Source organism: Danio rerio, chromosome 4 (genome assembly GCF_049306965.1).
Source record: "Danio rerio strain Tuebingen ecotype United States chromosome 4, GRCz12tu, whole genome shotgun sequence".
NCBI lineage: Eukaryota > Metazoa > Chordata > Actinopteri > Cypriniformes > Danionidae > Danio > Danio rerio.
The window spans coordinates 36788892-36804045 of NC_133179.1; the positions used below are offsets into that span (position 1 = coordinate 36788892).

Genomic DNA, 15154 nt, shown 5'->3' on the forward strand with positions numbered 1-15154 from the left:
TCATTCATCAATTCTTTCATTTTCCTTCTGCTTCGTCTCTATTTTAGAGGAAAAGCAATAATCTGGACAAACCAAAGACATTTTGCAAACGTTTAACCGTGGCAGAACCCCAAAAAATAGAAAAAAAGAAGAGAAAGACGATAGCAAAGTGATAGCTAAAAAGGATACATAGAAATATTGATTTAGAATCACAGATGACTTAAGTGCAATAGCCCAAATAAATCTCATATAATAATAATATTAACAATCATAATAATAATTTAAATAATAAAAATATATAACCTATCCCAATCCTGACATAGCTGCGTTTAAAGAATAACTGAAGACCCTCCTTTAATGCATTTGCATGTTATGTTAAATTATTTTAAATTACACGCCCCATCCATAACCAACCTTAAATCATACCTGAACTCTGTTTAAAAGTTCCAAGTAACTGTTTTGTGTGACATTCTCTTAAAATCTCTCTGCTTTTGAATATCTTTGTTCTTAATTGTTCTTCTGCAATGTTTATCTATTTTGTATTATTATAAAATTTCCTCTCCTGTTTCTCTTACGTTTGTATTCTTTAGCTGTCAAAATAATACTTCGCGTCTATGGAAGAAAGAGTTAATAAAGATAGACAATGTGTAACATCATATTCATCAAAAGATGGTATATGTGTAACCGCACCGGTCCGAGCAGGGAGCGAGCCAGCGATACCGGCATGGGAGACAAATGCTCCGAGGATGCTACAGATTGCAGAACGTCTGTCACTGAATCCAAGGAGTGAGGTTTACGCGATCACTAGCTGACTTCCGTTACATAAGGGCAAAAAAAGATGAATAAAACCTCATTTACTCATTTTTTATCATTTATAATGTCCAAGGCATTGATATTAATATTAAATTCTACTTTTGTGCCTTTATTAGCCTTTTTCCTCGCTTGTTTACTGGGTTAAAAATCTTACATTATTCCATCTCCACCTGCTGGTGAAAGCTAGAGCAGCTGGCGATCTTCAATCTGCAATTTATTGCTTTTCCTGTGGTTCCCGGATGTAATGTTGAATTTTAACAGTCGAATTTGATCCACTGAATTTATGGAAGCGAATATTTGAACTGAAATAAAATGAACTGAAAATGACCTTTTGAATATTATACATTGCATTTTTAAAGAGTATTGAATATTTTTTAAGTGAAATCTGAAAACTGAATATGAATTATTGAATTTTTAAGTATGAAAAGGTGTTTGAAATATTTTTTATTTAAATATTCACAGCTTAAATAAACAGCTATGTTGAATTTCAGGACCTAAAAATACAAACCCTGGAATTCAAGTCATTAAAATGCAAGAACTTGTTAATACGGTGTATTATTTTTTTCAGTTTGTGATATTCAACAAGCTTTTTAATTCAAGACTTTTGGCATTGATTTTGTTCCATAGACTAACCATGATCTTCTCTTTGGATCCTCAATTAAGTTTCCGCTGCAAAGAGGCATTGCACAGGCTGAAAGTCTCCCTTTGACCAAATGTTGGCAACAAGCCGGGAGACTTATCTACCTAAGGTAGTATCGAGCTATACTCCCTGAGCAGTCCTAAAGCAGTTCCAGCGTACAGATCGGGCCACTGTGGCCGATGGTAAAGCACGATTAACTAATTAGAAAGCATAAAACACTTAATGTGCGCAGTGAGAAAATGCTTTAGTAAGCCTACTTACTAAAGCACAATTTTACAATGCTATTGCTCTGTTAATGAGGATGAATTTGAGAATTTTCAATTGTGAATATTTTTCCTTATATTCAGCCTTCACATATCCCAACTTATTTTTTTATATTAGAGTTGCCACAGCGGAATAAACCGCCAACTTATCCAGCATGTTTTTACGCAGCGGATGCTCTTCCAGCCACAACCCATCTCTGGGAAACATCCATCCACACACACACACACACTCGTACACTATGGACAATTTAGCCTACCCAATTCACCTGTAACACATGTCTTTGGACTGTGGGGGAAACCGGAGCACCCGGAGGAAACCTTCACGAACGCAGGGAGAACATGCAAACTCCACACAGAAACGCAGAGGCTCGAACCAGCGACCTTCTTGCTTCGTCGCCTTTACATATTTAAGTTTTATTAAATATATTAAAGTTTCATTCCATATGTTCAGACTTTCACTCAATATATTCAGGCTTTCATTCCATATATTCAGACTTTCATTCCATATATTCAGACTTTCATTCCATATATTCTGGCTTTCACTCAATATATTCAGACTTTCATTCCATATATTCAGACTTTCATTCCATATATTCTGGCTTTCACTCAATATATTCAGACTTTCATTCCATATATTCAGACTTTCATTCCATATATTCAGACTTAGAATCCAACTTGAAAAAAAAAAAAAAAAAAATATATATATATATATATATATATATATATATATATATATATATATATATATATATATTTTTTTTTTTTTTTTTTTTTTTATTGGCATTGATTGATTTGAAATTCAAATGGCACTAACATGACTGTGTTTTAATTTCTGTAATAGATATGTTGTTTACATGAAATCTGTATAACAAGTTAAACAAAAATTCTAATATAAAATAGTTTTTGTCTTGCGTTTACATATATTTTACATTTGAATAGCGGAAATGACAAATTTCAGTCTTTTAAATTTGATTAATCGCGATTAATTTTCAAAAAAAAGGTGTGATTAATTAGTTATTTTTTTTATCGATTGACAGCACTAATATATATATATATATATATATATACAATTTTTACTCGTTCAAACTAATTAATTAAAATGTTTTATTAATCAATTTTTTATTTTATTTTTAATTAAACAATTCTTGAGATTTCATTGGGACAACTTAATTTTGTATGTTCAATTTACATAAATTTGTTAAAAGTGTTAAGTTAATTTAATTTGTGTTGCGACAACATGAAAGAATTGTGTTGACCCCTGCAGTTTTATCAGTGTGTGTAATGTGCACAAATATAGATATCGGTTCATAATATAGTTGAAACACATTGTCAGATTTTGCTGTATTTGGCTGAACCATTCTTGGGTGGCTCGTCAATGTATTAGATGACTCTAATACATAAAATAAGTAAGCTGACCAAAGTTCTTACGGGGAGAAGACTTTATTGAAGACAAAGAATAGTGCAGTTTCTCAGCAGTGATGTTAACTTGTCTGTCTTCAAGTAACTTAATCCAAAGTACAGTCTGTGAGAGACTACTTTATAACAAAGGATGTAACCCTTCTGAGATAACCCAACTACTTTGGTTGGGTCCCAACTCCTAAAGTTCATGTAGACCATTTGGTTCAGACCTTCTCAGATGCAGATACTTGTTTGCATATGAAACAAGCCACACAATCTATCAACATATAGAGTTATTTTGCATTCTTGCAGTGCGGCAGCACACTACAATCTGATCTGACCCCTGATCTACACTATAAAACAGTAAAATCTTCACCCCTTTTCAGTTGTTGAGTTTAAATCTTCAGGTATTCAAAGGGTTTTATTTTCAGTAACTGGATATGTATTCAAGAGTTCACACTTGTTCCGCGAGAGAGCTCTAAGCTCATTGGATCCTCGAGCCCTGGGCTCCCTTCCGTAAACAGGGCGAGAGGGGAGTTTGAACGACTTGTTTCTGTTCTAATGAAAGATATAGAGAACGCTAAAGGGAGATATAAGACTTACTAAGAGCTCGACTATGGTGCCAATTTAGAATGTTCAGTTTACCTAGGTCATGTGATTTTGGACTGTGAAAGGAACCCAGGGGAAACCCACGCGAGCATCGGGTGAATGAACAAAACTCCACACAAATGTTAACTGGTTCAGTGGGGACTTTAACGTGTGACGTTCTTGCTTTAAGGCAACAGTGCTAACCACTGTGCCACCGTGTTGCCCAATCTAGAAAGGAGGGGGAGTGGGGGGATTCCTCAAGATGAAGATAACTGAAGTAAGAAACCATAGTTATTTATATTGAATCAGGATTCATCTGATTGGTGAATCATGCGTTAGCTAATGCAGGACCAGCCGTGGACAATCATAAGCATGTGATCCTCTCGAAAGGATTTCGTCATTTCTCACATGAATGAACAGCCAAACTACATGAAAAAGCTGCCGTTTTGAATATACCCGTGTTTGTGTGGACAAGGTCTCAATGTTGAGGGCTCTGCTCTCCATTGTGAAGCTTCATGTGAGCACTGAGGCTTCTTTTATGTTTAAAGGCCTTTCCACATTCACTGCATCTAAAACGCTCTCCTGAGTGAGTCTTCATATGGTTCTTAATGGAGTCTTTGTGTGTGAGACTCTTTCCACACTGATCACATGTGAACACTATGGTTCCAGTGTGAAGATTCGTGTGATTCATGAGGCTAGCTTTGGCTCTGAAGCTCTTTCCACACTGAGCACATGCAAACGGCTTCTCTCCAGTGTGAGTTCTCATGTGGTTATTGAGTGTGGTTTTATATGGGAAACGTTGACCACACTCAGTGCATCTGTAAGGTTTCTCTCCAGTGTGAGTTCTCTTATGGTTATGGAGTGTGGTTTTATGTGTGAAACTTTTACCACACTCTGTGCATCTGTAAGGTTTCTCTCCAGTGTGAATTCTCCTGTGGATACTGAATGTGGTTTTATATGGGAAACTTTGACCACATTCTGTGCATGTGTAAGGTTTCTCTCCAGTGTGAATCCTCATGTGGATGTTAAGGTTGTGTTTTTTAGCAAAACTTTTTCCACACTGTGTGCAAGTAAAAATTCTTCCTTCATTGTGAGTTCTCATGTGAACTTCAAGGTTGCTATTTTGCTTAAAACTCTTTCCACACTGTTGGCATTTGTACGGCTTCTCTCCAATGTGAATTCTCATGTGGGCCTTAAAGCCATGGATTTTAGGAAAACTCTTTCCACACTGTTCGCAGGTGTAAGGTTTCTCCCCTGTGTGAACCCTCATGTGAACATCAAGCTTTGGCTTTTGACTGAAACTTTTTCTACACTGTTTACTGCTGAAAAAAGATTTGGATTTCCGAGGTCTTCCGCGTAATGAAGTCTTTTTAGTGAGTGTGGGTTTTTCATCAGTCGTTATGTCTTGATGTTTCTCTTCCATTTCATTCCATTGAGTCTCTTCTTTCAGCACCATCAGGTCTTTAAAAAAAAAAAAGTGAACTTTAGTATGAAGGCACAAAGCGATAAGCATGAAATGGATGTTTCACCCACAAATGAAAATGACTTTACCATTTACTCTCTGTCATGTGGTTTTAAACATTTCCTTTCTTCTGGAACACAAAGAAAGCCAGCGTTTTTTCCACAAGATCTTCTTTTGTGTTTAACAAGATCAAGAAACTTGTAAAGATTTAAAACCACATGAGAGAAAGTAAATAGTGAGGCTATTTTTATTTCTGCGTCAACTATCCCTCTAAAGTTCCTATTATGAACCTTTTTTTACAAGATATAAAATAAGTCTGGTATTGCCAGAATGTGTCTGAGGTTTCAGCTCAAAATCAGATCATATACCTTAAACAAAATAAAGAATATTTAATTTTGGGGTCAGAGGAAAACCAAGCTGTTTTTGTGCCTGTGGCTTTAAATGTAAATGATCAAATGCACTTGCTCTAGATTACTCATGTTGTGTTTCCTCATGTGCATTTTCCACTGGATTTAAACATTTGCAACTTGCTTGGAAGACCCGAGTGAGACAATTCCTGCATGTTCATGGCAAGTATGCATAACTTACGCTTATTTTTGTGAGTTTGCATTCTTGTATTTAACTTGTGTTATATAACAAATGTTTCCCAGTACTGGGTTGCAGCTGGAAGGGCATCCACTGTTTAAAATAAATGCTGGATAAGTTGGTTGTTCATTCCGCTGTGGTGACCCCTAATGAATAAAGGGACTAAGCCAAAGGAAAATTAATGAATGAACATATGCAAATGCTTAAATGTCATGTTTGCTGTAAACTGGAGTGATGAGGAGATGGCAAGATGACATACTTTGCTACTTGTTTTCATTCATTTAAAGAGCTCTATTTTGACGGTCTATGCGCAAAACGGAAAGCGCAGGGCACTAATGCATTTAGGGTGTGTCATAATTTATATTTTCTAATATAAGGACGGGAAAATCCGCTTTGCGCCATGGCACATGGTCTGAAAGGGTTGAGTTTATTTTCTTAATGAGTTATAGGTGTGTTTTGAGAATAAACCAATCAGAGTCTCATCTCCCATTACCTTTAAGAGCCAGTTGCAACGCGCCATCAGAGCATTGATATTTACATGACATAAAGTAAGTTCACTTTCACTTTTGCTCTTTTGGAAAGGGAAACCTTAACGCACAGACATCAATTAGCCTATAAATAATTAATTACGTTTGTTAAGCGCAAAGATTTGTTTCAAAACGATTTCTAAATTCAGTTCTAATTTCCAGCAAACGAATAAATGAACAATAAAAATTAAGTGTGCTCAAAATACTGAGTTATTTCCAAATACACATGCTGTGCCCCATATGGTCTAAAACCTGACAGGTGGACAAATCTAAGCTTGTTTTTAATAAAACAAATATAAATATAGATATAATAAATAATACTGCTAATAACAATAACATTATACAAAAGCAAATTGAATGAACTGAAAAAGCTTCCCGAAATGAAGAAAGTATGAAGGCAGTGGTTTTTAAATTCATGTAGGCTAGAAATTAATATGTTTTGTAATAATTTAATCATTTATATTTATATCCTATATATATCCTTATTATATAAATCCTTAATATATTATATCTTTTTCATATGTAAAGATATTTGCGTATTGCTCTGCATCTTGTGTGTAGTGTGTAAGCCATGCGCACTTTTCGCCAGACAATAGACAGACTTTGTTCTGGTCTAAAGATCAGACTATTTACAGTTTCTCAAAATAGCAACGCGCCAAAACACGCCTGTTTTTTTAGACCAGGACGCCTGTGGGCGTACATTTGAGCGCAAATGCATTTGCTATTTAAACAGCGTGGCGCAACACCTTAAAATGACCCTTGCGCCGAGCTGAAAGTAGCAAATAACAATTGTGTCGTGCTTTGCGCCACATTGTGCCTGGTGTATGATAAGGCCCCAAGTGTTTACAATTAACAATCCTCAAGCCTGAGGCTCCCTGCCATTTGCAAGGCGAAAGGGAAGTTTAAGCTCGGATAGATCTTGAGAACTAATCTACTCTAGTAGCTAATAAACAGAAAGTGATTGCTCTTAAGAGATAACTACTTACTAAGAGCATGTCTAAGGTGCCGATTTGGATTAGTCAAGTAACTTAAGTTGCATGTTTTTGGACAGTGGAAGGAAACCGGGGAACCTGGAAGAAACCCACGTGAACACCAGGAGAATGTGTAAACTCTGCACAGAAACGTCAGCTGGCTTGGTAAGGACTAGTAACCTTCTTGCTATGAGGCAACAGTGTTAACCTCAGGGCTTTTGTGCCACCGATCTAGGAAAGGAGAAGAAGTAGGGGTGGAAGGTGGGATTCTTTGAAACGAAGATGGCTGTGATATGGAACTCAGGGTATTTATAGTGGTTTAGGAATCGTCTGATTGGTGAATCCTAAATTAAATAGTGCGAGACCAGCCGCAAGCAATCCTAAGCATGTGATTCTCTCGAAATAAGTTTATAAACAAACTTCACTTTTACTTGTCTTTGTTTTCTTGGCTTTGTGCATGTTCTGATGCTTAGATGAAGACCTACGTTATGACATTTTATATACCCGACAAGATGCAGAAATGCCATCTAAAAAGGTTACCTGCTATTTGTCCAATCAGGGACAGTGACAACGGAAATATACAAATAATAATATTAACCCGGGGGTTTGCGAATGTGAAACGTCTGGTAATTAACACCCAGGTATAGCATGAGCAGTGTGGATGGTAACTACAGACAACTCAGGATTGTTTAACTAGGGTTAGAATGACCCAGGGTTAACAGTTTCAAGTATGAAAATGCCTAAGAATACTCAGCATCAGCTCTCAGGATAACAGGAGTACAATGACAAACAGCGACATACAAAAATTGTCATTTGTAGCAGTGACCTGGGGTCCGTTCTTCGTGCTTGTTTAAAAGATCTAAGATGATTTGGCAGATCCTGGATCTTTTAATCTTGATAACTGATCTCTGGCTAATTTGGTTCTTCAAACAAGTTCAAGAATCAGATTAAAATGTCTGGATGAACTGATCTGAGATCTTTGTGTGTTGTGAAGGACAGATTTATCGATCCTCTAAATCATGATCAGCAATGAAACGATTGGCTGACAGCACAGCAGTGTAATGACATCATCTGATTAATATTTAATTATTCATGTCAACTAAATTACATAACATTAGCAGTAAACAGTTTGCTAAATATGACACGCAATAACCTTCCACATTTGTTGTGAGCTGCAGGCTTTACTTTTTCATGCGTCAAGAGTATTCATCATGTATTTCAATGCATATCAATGTATTGAGGTCTACATTTAGAGAATATTTGCTTAATTATAGTAGTCTAGGTCTACTCATTTTTTTTTTTAAATCTGCCTAAGGAATAACTGTATAAATTAATTTCGCATCAAAAAGCATTTTCATATCAGTAAAGGTGTCAATGTGCTGGAGATACTGTTGTCCTGAAAAATTGATAACATAAAATAAAAACCCTTGCATATACCGTAGGGACAGTACAGCAGAAAGTATTGGCAGTTTTAAAACCTTGACTTTTCCAAACTGCGGTATAACTTGAAAACGCAATTTTTTACTACCGCGGTGGTAAGTCACCAACAACCACCGGTGTGGTGGTGTTTATTTAATTTATTTAGGGGTGTGGGGCTTAAATTCATTTTAGCACAGATGCAACTGCCTTTCATTTTCACATTCGTTTTTCAGTTAGGGATTAGGTCTATTAGAGTAACCTAATAAAATGTTTTGTTGGACACTGCACAGTAGTCTACACTATTATTATTATTTATTATAGTCATTATATATATATATATATATATATATATATATATATATATATATATATATATATATATATATACACACACACATTACATTATATTTAAAACTAATAAGCTATACAATTAATAAAACAAAACCCTTTTTAAAGTTTGCTTTCATTTTGACATCGCTAAAAGTTGTAATAAGAAACATCCCCTTATGCAGCAGCAGTCTTAAGTTAGGACACTTAAAAATGCCTTTTTGGGTATAAAGATGATCAGCCAGCCAAGTCAAGTTTACAGTGTCATAAATTAATGATTTATGATCATTAATATTCACTAATATTAATTGCATAATATTTACTCTTCTCTCTCTAGACTTTGTTTTAGGGCTTGTTCTTTTCTGCACAATATAGGTTTATTGCAAGTACGAATCAGATTATGAAGAATGATTAAGAGCTTGCATTTTTTATTGCATCCTTTTCGCAAGTTATTTTATTTAGCAGATCTCTACACTGCGGAGCGGGGCATTCTTAACTACTAATTATGTTGCTCCATTTCTCGTCAATGTCCTTCATGTATCTGGCCATTATTTAGAAATGCCGCTGCCATACCTGGCTGACTAGCTGGGCTTTTTGCGTTTAAAAGAAAGGAGTTGATTATAGCCTACATGGCTTTTTTTCTCTCGCCGCCATCAATCGCCACTGGTTTGCATGGTTCGGGACCTGTGGAGCTGCACATTGATGGATTTGCTCTTCAGTGTTTGGATTCTTCGCGGTGAAAGTGTTAAAACACTTTTTAACACTCAAAAAACTACAAAAAGCTTAATACAAATTAATTGGTTCACATTTCTCGGTCGGCAAAAATCCAGAATGTTCCCAGATGTCAGACTGGGTTTTCCAACAAGAATCAGGGTTGAACTTGAACTTGCTGTATCGCGTCTAATATTATATTCTAACAGAAATGTAATACTTAACATAAAGGTAACATAACGGTAATTTATGTTTAAAGGTGCGTGACATCACGTGCTACCACCGGGGGCAATGGACAACCGCGGTGGCGCTGTGGTCACAGTGACCATCACAGCCCTACCAATGCCTAAGCAGTATAACACTGTTTTTAGGATTTAAAAATACATTCTCTAAAAAAAGTCTCAAGCAAAAAGATTTCAATGTCGCCACCTGCTGGTACGTGAAGAACATGTTTAATACTGACGAACTTTACACTCAAATCAGGGCCAGATTAAGAACACATTAGCCGCATCTCCACTATCGGGCCAGTGTGAGCCAGGGCTTTTATCAGGCCGGACCAATTGCCTGGCAGGTTGAGTAATGAGGCCAAAGTCATGTCGCGTTTCCACTGTCGGGCTAGTAGCTCGCAGCGCGTCATGCAAACATTGCCCCCAGAACGTCCCCCGAATCAAACGTCACACAACCCGCCCACTTCAGCGGTAATTAGGCAGATAAAACACACCGAGGAATCATCACGAAACCATTAAAATGAAGACAAATGACACGTTACTGTACAGCAGTAAATTATATGTCTATACGCATAAACCTGTGAATTTCCATTTATTACATTTGTTTACTCACCGACCGACTGTTGGCATTGTGCATCGAGTGCTCTCGCCACTAACAGAGCGACCCAACACAGAGAGCGCACACATCCATAATATAAAGCTACAGAAATTCTCCGTTATAACTCAGTATGAAATGTATTTTATAACATCCTTGGTTTGATAAACGATGTGTTAAGTGTTTCAGCACATAAGAGCAAGTAGCCTAATAAAATACAGCCATATTTGTTGCGCTCTGCAGCATTCACTAAAGCTCTTCATTTAAAGTTTCATTTATAAATTTGACCACGTCATATAAAAACATAAACACTTGTTTGAGGATATAGAACACATTTTGTGCTTGGACTTTCCCCAATGCGTTTAAACCGGCGCAGCACAGGACTGAGTGACAAAAAAAAGTAGTCTAGATTCTGCTTTCACTCAACCAAAAATGCCCTGTTTGCATGGTGTGATTAATATCATTGTATCCAAATACTTTATAAATAATATTTCAAACCTTCTACAATATTTATTGTTTTTAGAAAATATCTAAAATCTTTTTTTTTTTCAGACAGGTCTTTGTAAAATGAAAGTTATATGTGGCCTTAAAACGGTTTGATTTATGTATTGTATATAGGCTACCTACATTGTTCTAGCTAGCTTTTGTTTATTTTATATTGGTTTATTTATTTTATGAGATTTTATTATATCCGATATTTGTAATTCTTTAAATTATATTTCAATATAGCTTAGGCTATTCTATCAAGATATGACACTATATTGTTTAAAGTCTACGAAAGTGGGCACGTAATTCATAAAGTTTTATGTCTTTCTGTTGTATTCATGTTGTGTATTATCTCGAAAATAAAAAGAAAAAATAAGAAAAAAGCGGCCTGCGGCATCAACAGAGCTGTGAAGGGAGTGCTCTTTTTCTCGGTCTCACACGCACATACAGGCATTTAAACGTGCACAAACACACCTTTAAAACTTGACAAACTCTCGAAAACCTTTACTGTCTGCTGTGTCTTTAATATGGTGTAAAGATTATTATGCGTTATTGAAACATCAAGGAGGACACAGCAAAGAATGTCATTATAAATTAAAACTACTTTATTATTTTATGCAGCAGCCTTACATTTAAAAGGGAAACATAAGGGTGATCATACGCAAAAAGACCCCAGACTATAAGGCTAGATGTTTTCTTTCCCTTATTTCTTTATTTGTTTGGCGCATGTACTCATGTGTGATCAGAAAACTGCCCGACTCTCCTTTCACACCGCTCTGAAGCCCCAGCTGGCCCTCCTTGGCCCAAGGTATTCGGCGGGCTGAAAAGGCCGGCCGCTGGCCCCAAGAAAGCCCCGATTTGGCCCGATAAGGCCTTGGAAGTGACTGTGGAAACGCGACTGGCCTTGGCTCACCCTGGCTCGCTCGCTTTAGGCGCGATATAGGAAACGCAGCTATTGAGCCCAGGGGCTATAGCAAATCCTATATATATATGAATACAGTTGAAATCTGAATTATTAGACCCCCTGAATTATTAGCCCCCTGTTTATTTTTTCCCTAATTTCTGTTTAACAGAGAGCAGATTTTTTTTAACACATTACTGATCATAAAAGTTTTAATAACTTATCTCAAATAACGGGTTTCTTTTATCTTTGCCATGATGACAATCAATAATATTTTACTAGATATTTTTCAAGACACTTCTATACAGCTTAAAGTGACATTTAAAGGCTTAACTAGGTTAATTAGGTTAACTAGGCAGGATAGGGTAATTAGGCAAGTTATTGTATAATAATGGTTTGTTCTGACAGGAAACAAACCAGGAAAAATATAGCTAAAAGGGGCTAATAATTTTGACCTTAAAATGAGGTTTAAAAATATTAAACTGCATTTATTCTAGACGAAATAAAACAAATAAGGCTTTCTTTAGAAGAAAAAATATTATCAGGCATACTGTGAAAATGTCCTTGTGTAACAGGGTTAAAATAATGTTTAATTGTCTTTCACCAAAATGGGTTATTTTGTTTATTTTGTGGCTGTTGACAGACCTCTTGTGGCAACAGTGTGTAATTGTTTCTTTCACCTTTCACCTGCAAAGCCCCGCCTACTGCAGAAAATGGTTGCTGAATGCAGAAAGGCGGTAGGTAAAATGTGCTCCAGCTAAATGTGACAAATTTTGTATTTTAACACATATTAATAACACATACAAGTCCAATATGAACATTAAGTGATGTTTTAGATCAAATCTGTCAAGTGATTGCCGTGTGTGACAAACTTTGTGTGGTTTAATTTGCTCATGCTATGTGTAGCTGGAATGATGACATTAATATGTGCAGGGGTGATTTCTTACTATTTGTTTGGTTTTTTTAGATGCATGTTTAAATGCATACTGTTGCCAGAGGATGTATATTTCTGTTACAGGTATGTTGAACTTTTGTAAATAAATAATGTTTTGTTAAAATGACTTTATGTGGCAACACAGCAGAAAATGGTTGCTGAATGCAGAAAGGCGATGCATGGGACTTCCGGTGTGGCGGCGAAGCTGATGGCTGTGTGAAAGAACCTCTCTTAATCGGTTGATTCAAAATCCCCTAGAAGATTCACGCAAGAAAACGAAGACAAACTGAAAATTAACATGGAAGGGGAGAAGCACAAAAGGGGTAAAAACAAGGTAGGCTCGAAGCGGGAAAAAGGAGAAATAACCGATGATACTGACGGCGGTGAAGAGAGCCGCGAAAATAATGGCGGTGCTGGAAAGGCCAACGTGGAAGCAGCTAACTCGGATATTAGTGCTATTAGAGATGACATCCGAGCATTCAGAGCGGATCTTAAAAATGATATGAATGACTTTCGACTCTCTCTTCGGGAAGATATGCGTAAGGAGCTGATCGAATTTAGGGGGGAAATTAATCAGAAACTTAAAAATCTCTCAGACGATCTACAAGCCGCCAACTCCAGAATGACTGAAGCAGAAGAACGTATAACTGATATTGAGGAATGGGACGCGGCGGCTGGTGACGCTCTCTTTAGAATGTTAGAGAGCCAGAAAGAGTTGCAAACAAAGTTAACCGACTTAGAAGTTCGCTCGAGGCGCAATAACCTCCGTATCTACGGAATCCCGGAGGGATTCGAGGGAAGCAACCTGATGGAGTTCGTAACGAGACTAATTAAAACGGAGCTCGACCTGCCACTAACAGACTTGGAGATCGGTATACAGCGATGCCACAGAGCACTTGCCCCAAAGCCCCCCCGCGATGCACCGCCGAGATCACTGGTAATTTGCTTTCTACAACACAGAGTAAAAGAACAGGTGCTACACACTGCATGGAAAAAGAAAGAAGTCCGACTTGAAGGAAAGAGGATTTATTTTGACCACGATTATCCTCCGGAGATATTAAAGAAAAGAAAGGCATACGCGGGGATATTAAAAGAGCTCAAAATTAAAGGGATTCGGTTCCAAACTCCACACCCGGCCAAACTGAAAGTTTTCTTTGGAGATGGCACCCAGATCTACGAGAGCGCGGCAGAAGCTGCAAAAGATTTGAAGAAAAGAGGATTTTCTGTGGGAAATGTGGAACAAGACCCCGAAGAACCGAAACGCCGAAGTCTCCCTAACGTTACCTGGGAAAGAACAAGCACAAAACGTCATCGCAAATCAGTGGACCAAGAACGGATTAGGGAGAAGTTACAGAACTTTCATCGCGTCGCACATGAATCGTCTGAAAAGTGAATATATTATTCTCACCGAGAAATAACGTAAGTGACTGCATAAAAGACATTTGGACCATACTATTACTAAGCCTTTAACCGAACACTGAGGAGCTGAATGCTTATTAAGGCATATGACGCGTTACTTCCTTTCGGACAATAACATATTTTGATTAAAAATAAGCAATCGATGGAGCAGTTATTTTATCTCCTATATTTTCGTTTAAGTTTGATTATCTAATTGAGCCTACCAAGGATGAATAGAGAAACCGATTAAGCAAGAGCAGATTTTTCTGATAAACTTTTCTTTTGCACCAAAGAGAGGCCCTTGACGGTCACAGGGACATTCTCTCAACTAGAAGGTTATAACTATAACCTGGGACTTGGAAGCCCTTTTTTCTCATACAGTTTGTCTTGTTATGAATGTTCATACTTTGTTTGTTAGGTTGTTGTTGGAAATGTTTTATAAAAGTGAGCGGTTTAAAATGAATATATATGCGTGGTCAGGAATATAAATTAGTCACGTTGAATGTCAATGGCATACATAGTCCAATTAAAAGAAGTAAGATAATTGCGAAAATGAAACAAGAAAAAATACAAATAATTAATTGGCAGGAGACACACCTATCACCTCAGGAACACGAGAAATTAAAGGGATTTGGCTTTCAAAATACTTTCTATTCATCGCATAAATCAGGACGTAAGAGGGGGGTAGCTATTCTGATTCCTAATTCAGTGAACTTTGAACTTATATCAGAAATTAAAGATAAAGAGGGTAGATATATTTTAGTTAGGGGGAAATTAGATAATAAAGAAATTACATTATTTAATGTGTATGCTCCACCAGGAAGTACCAAAACATTCTTTAAGAAAATATTTAATTTGATAGTCACAGAGTCACACGGTACTTTGATAGTAGGTGGGGACCTAAATGTTCACATTGAACCCAGACTTGAT

General features: G+C 36.8%; 1 protein-coding gene across 8 annotated transcripts in view; it reads right to left on the reverse strand.

Moving 5' to 3' along the window:
* Nucleotides 1–3119: 3119 nt before the first annotated feature.
* Nucleotides 3120–15154, reverse strand: part of LOC108183843 (protein NLRC3-like) — a 40569-nt gene continuing 28534 nt past the window's right edge. For all 8 annotated transcript variants that reach the window (XM_073947432.1, XM_073947435.1, XM_073947429.1 and 5 more), the window contains one exon: nt 3120–5142. In XM_073947432.1, the coding sequence (XP_073803533.1) occupies nt 5106–5142 (37 nt within the window). In that variant the 3' untranslated portion in view covers nt 3120–5105. The remainder of the gene's footprint in view (nt 5143–15154) is intronic.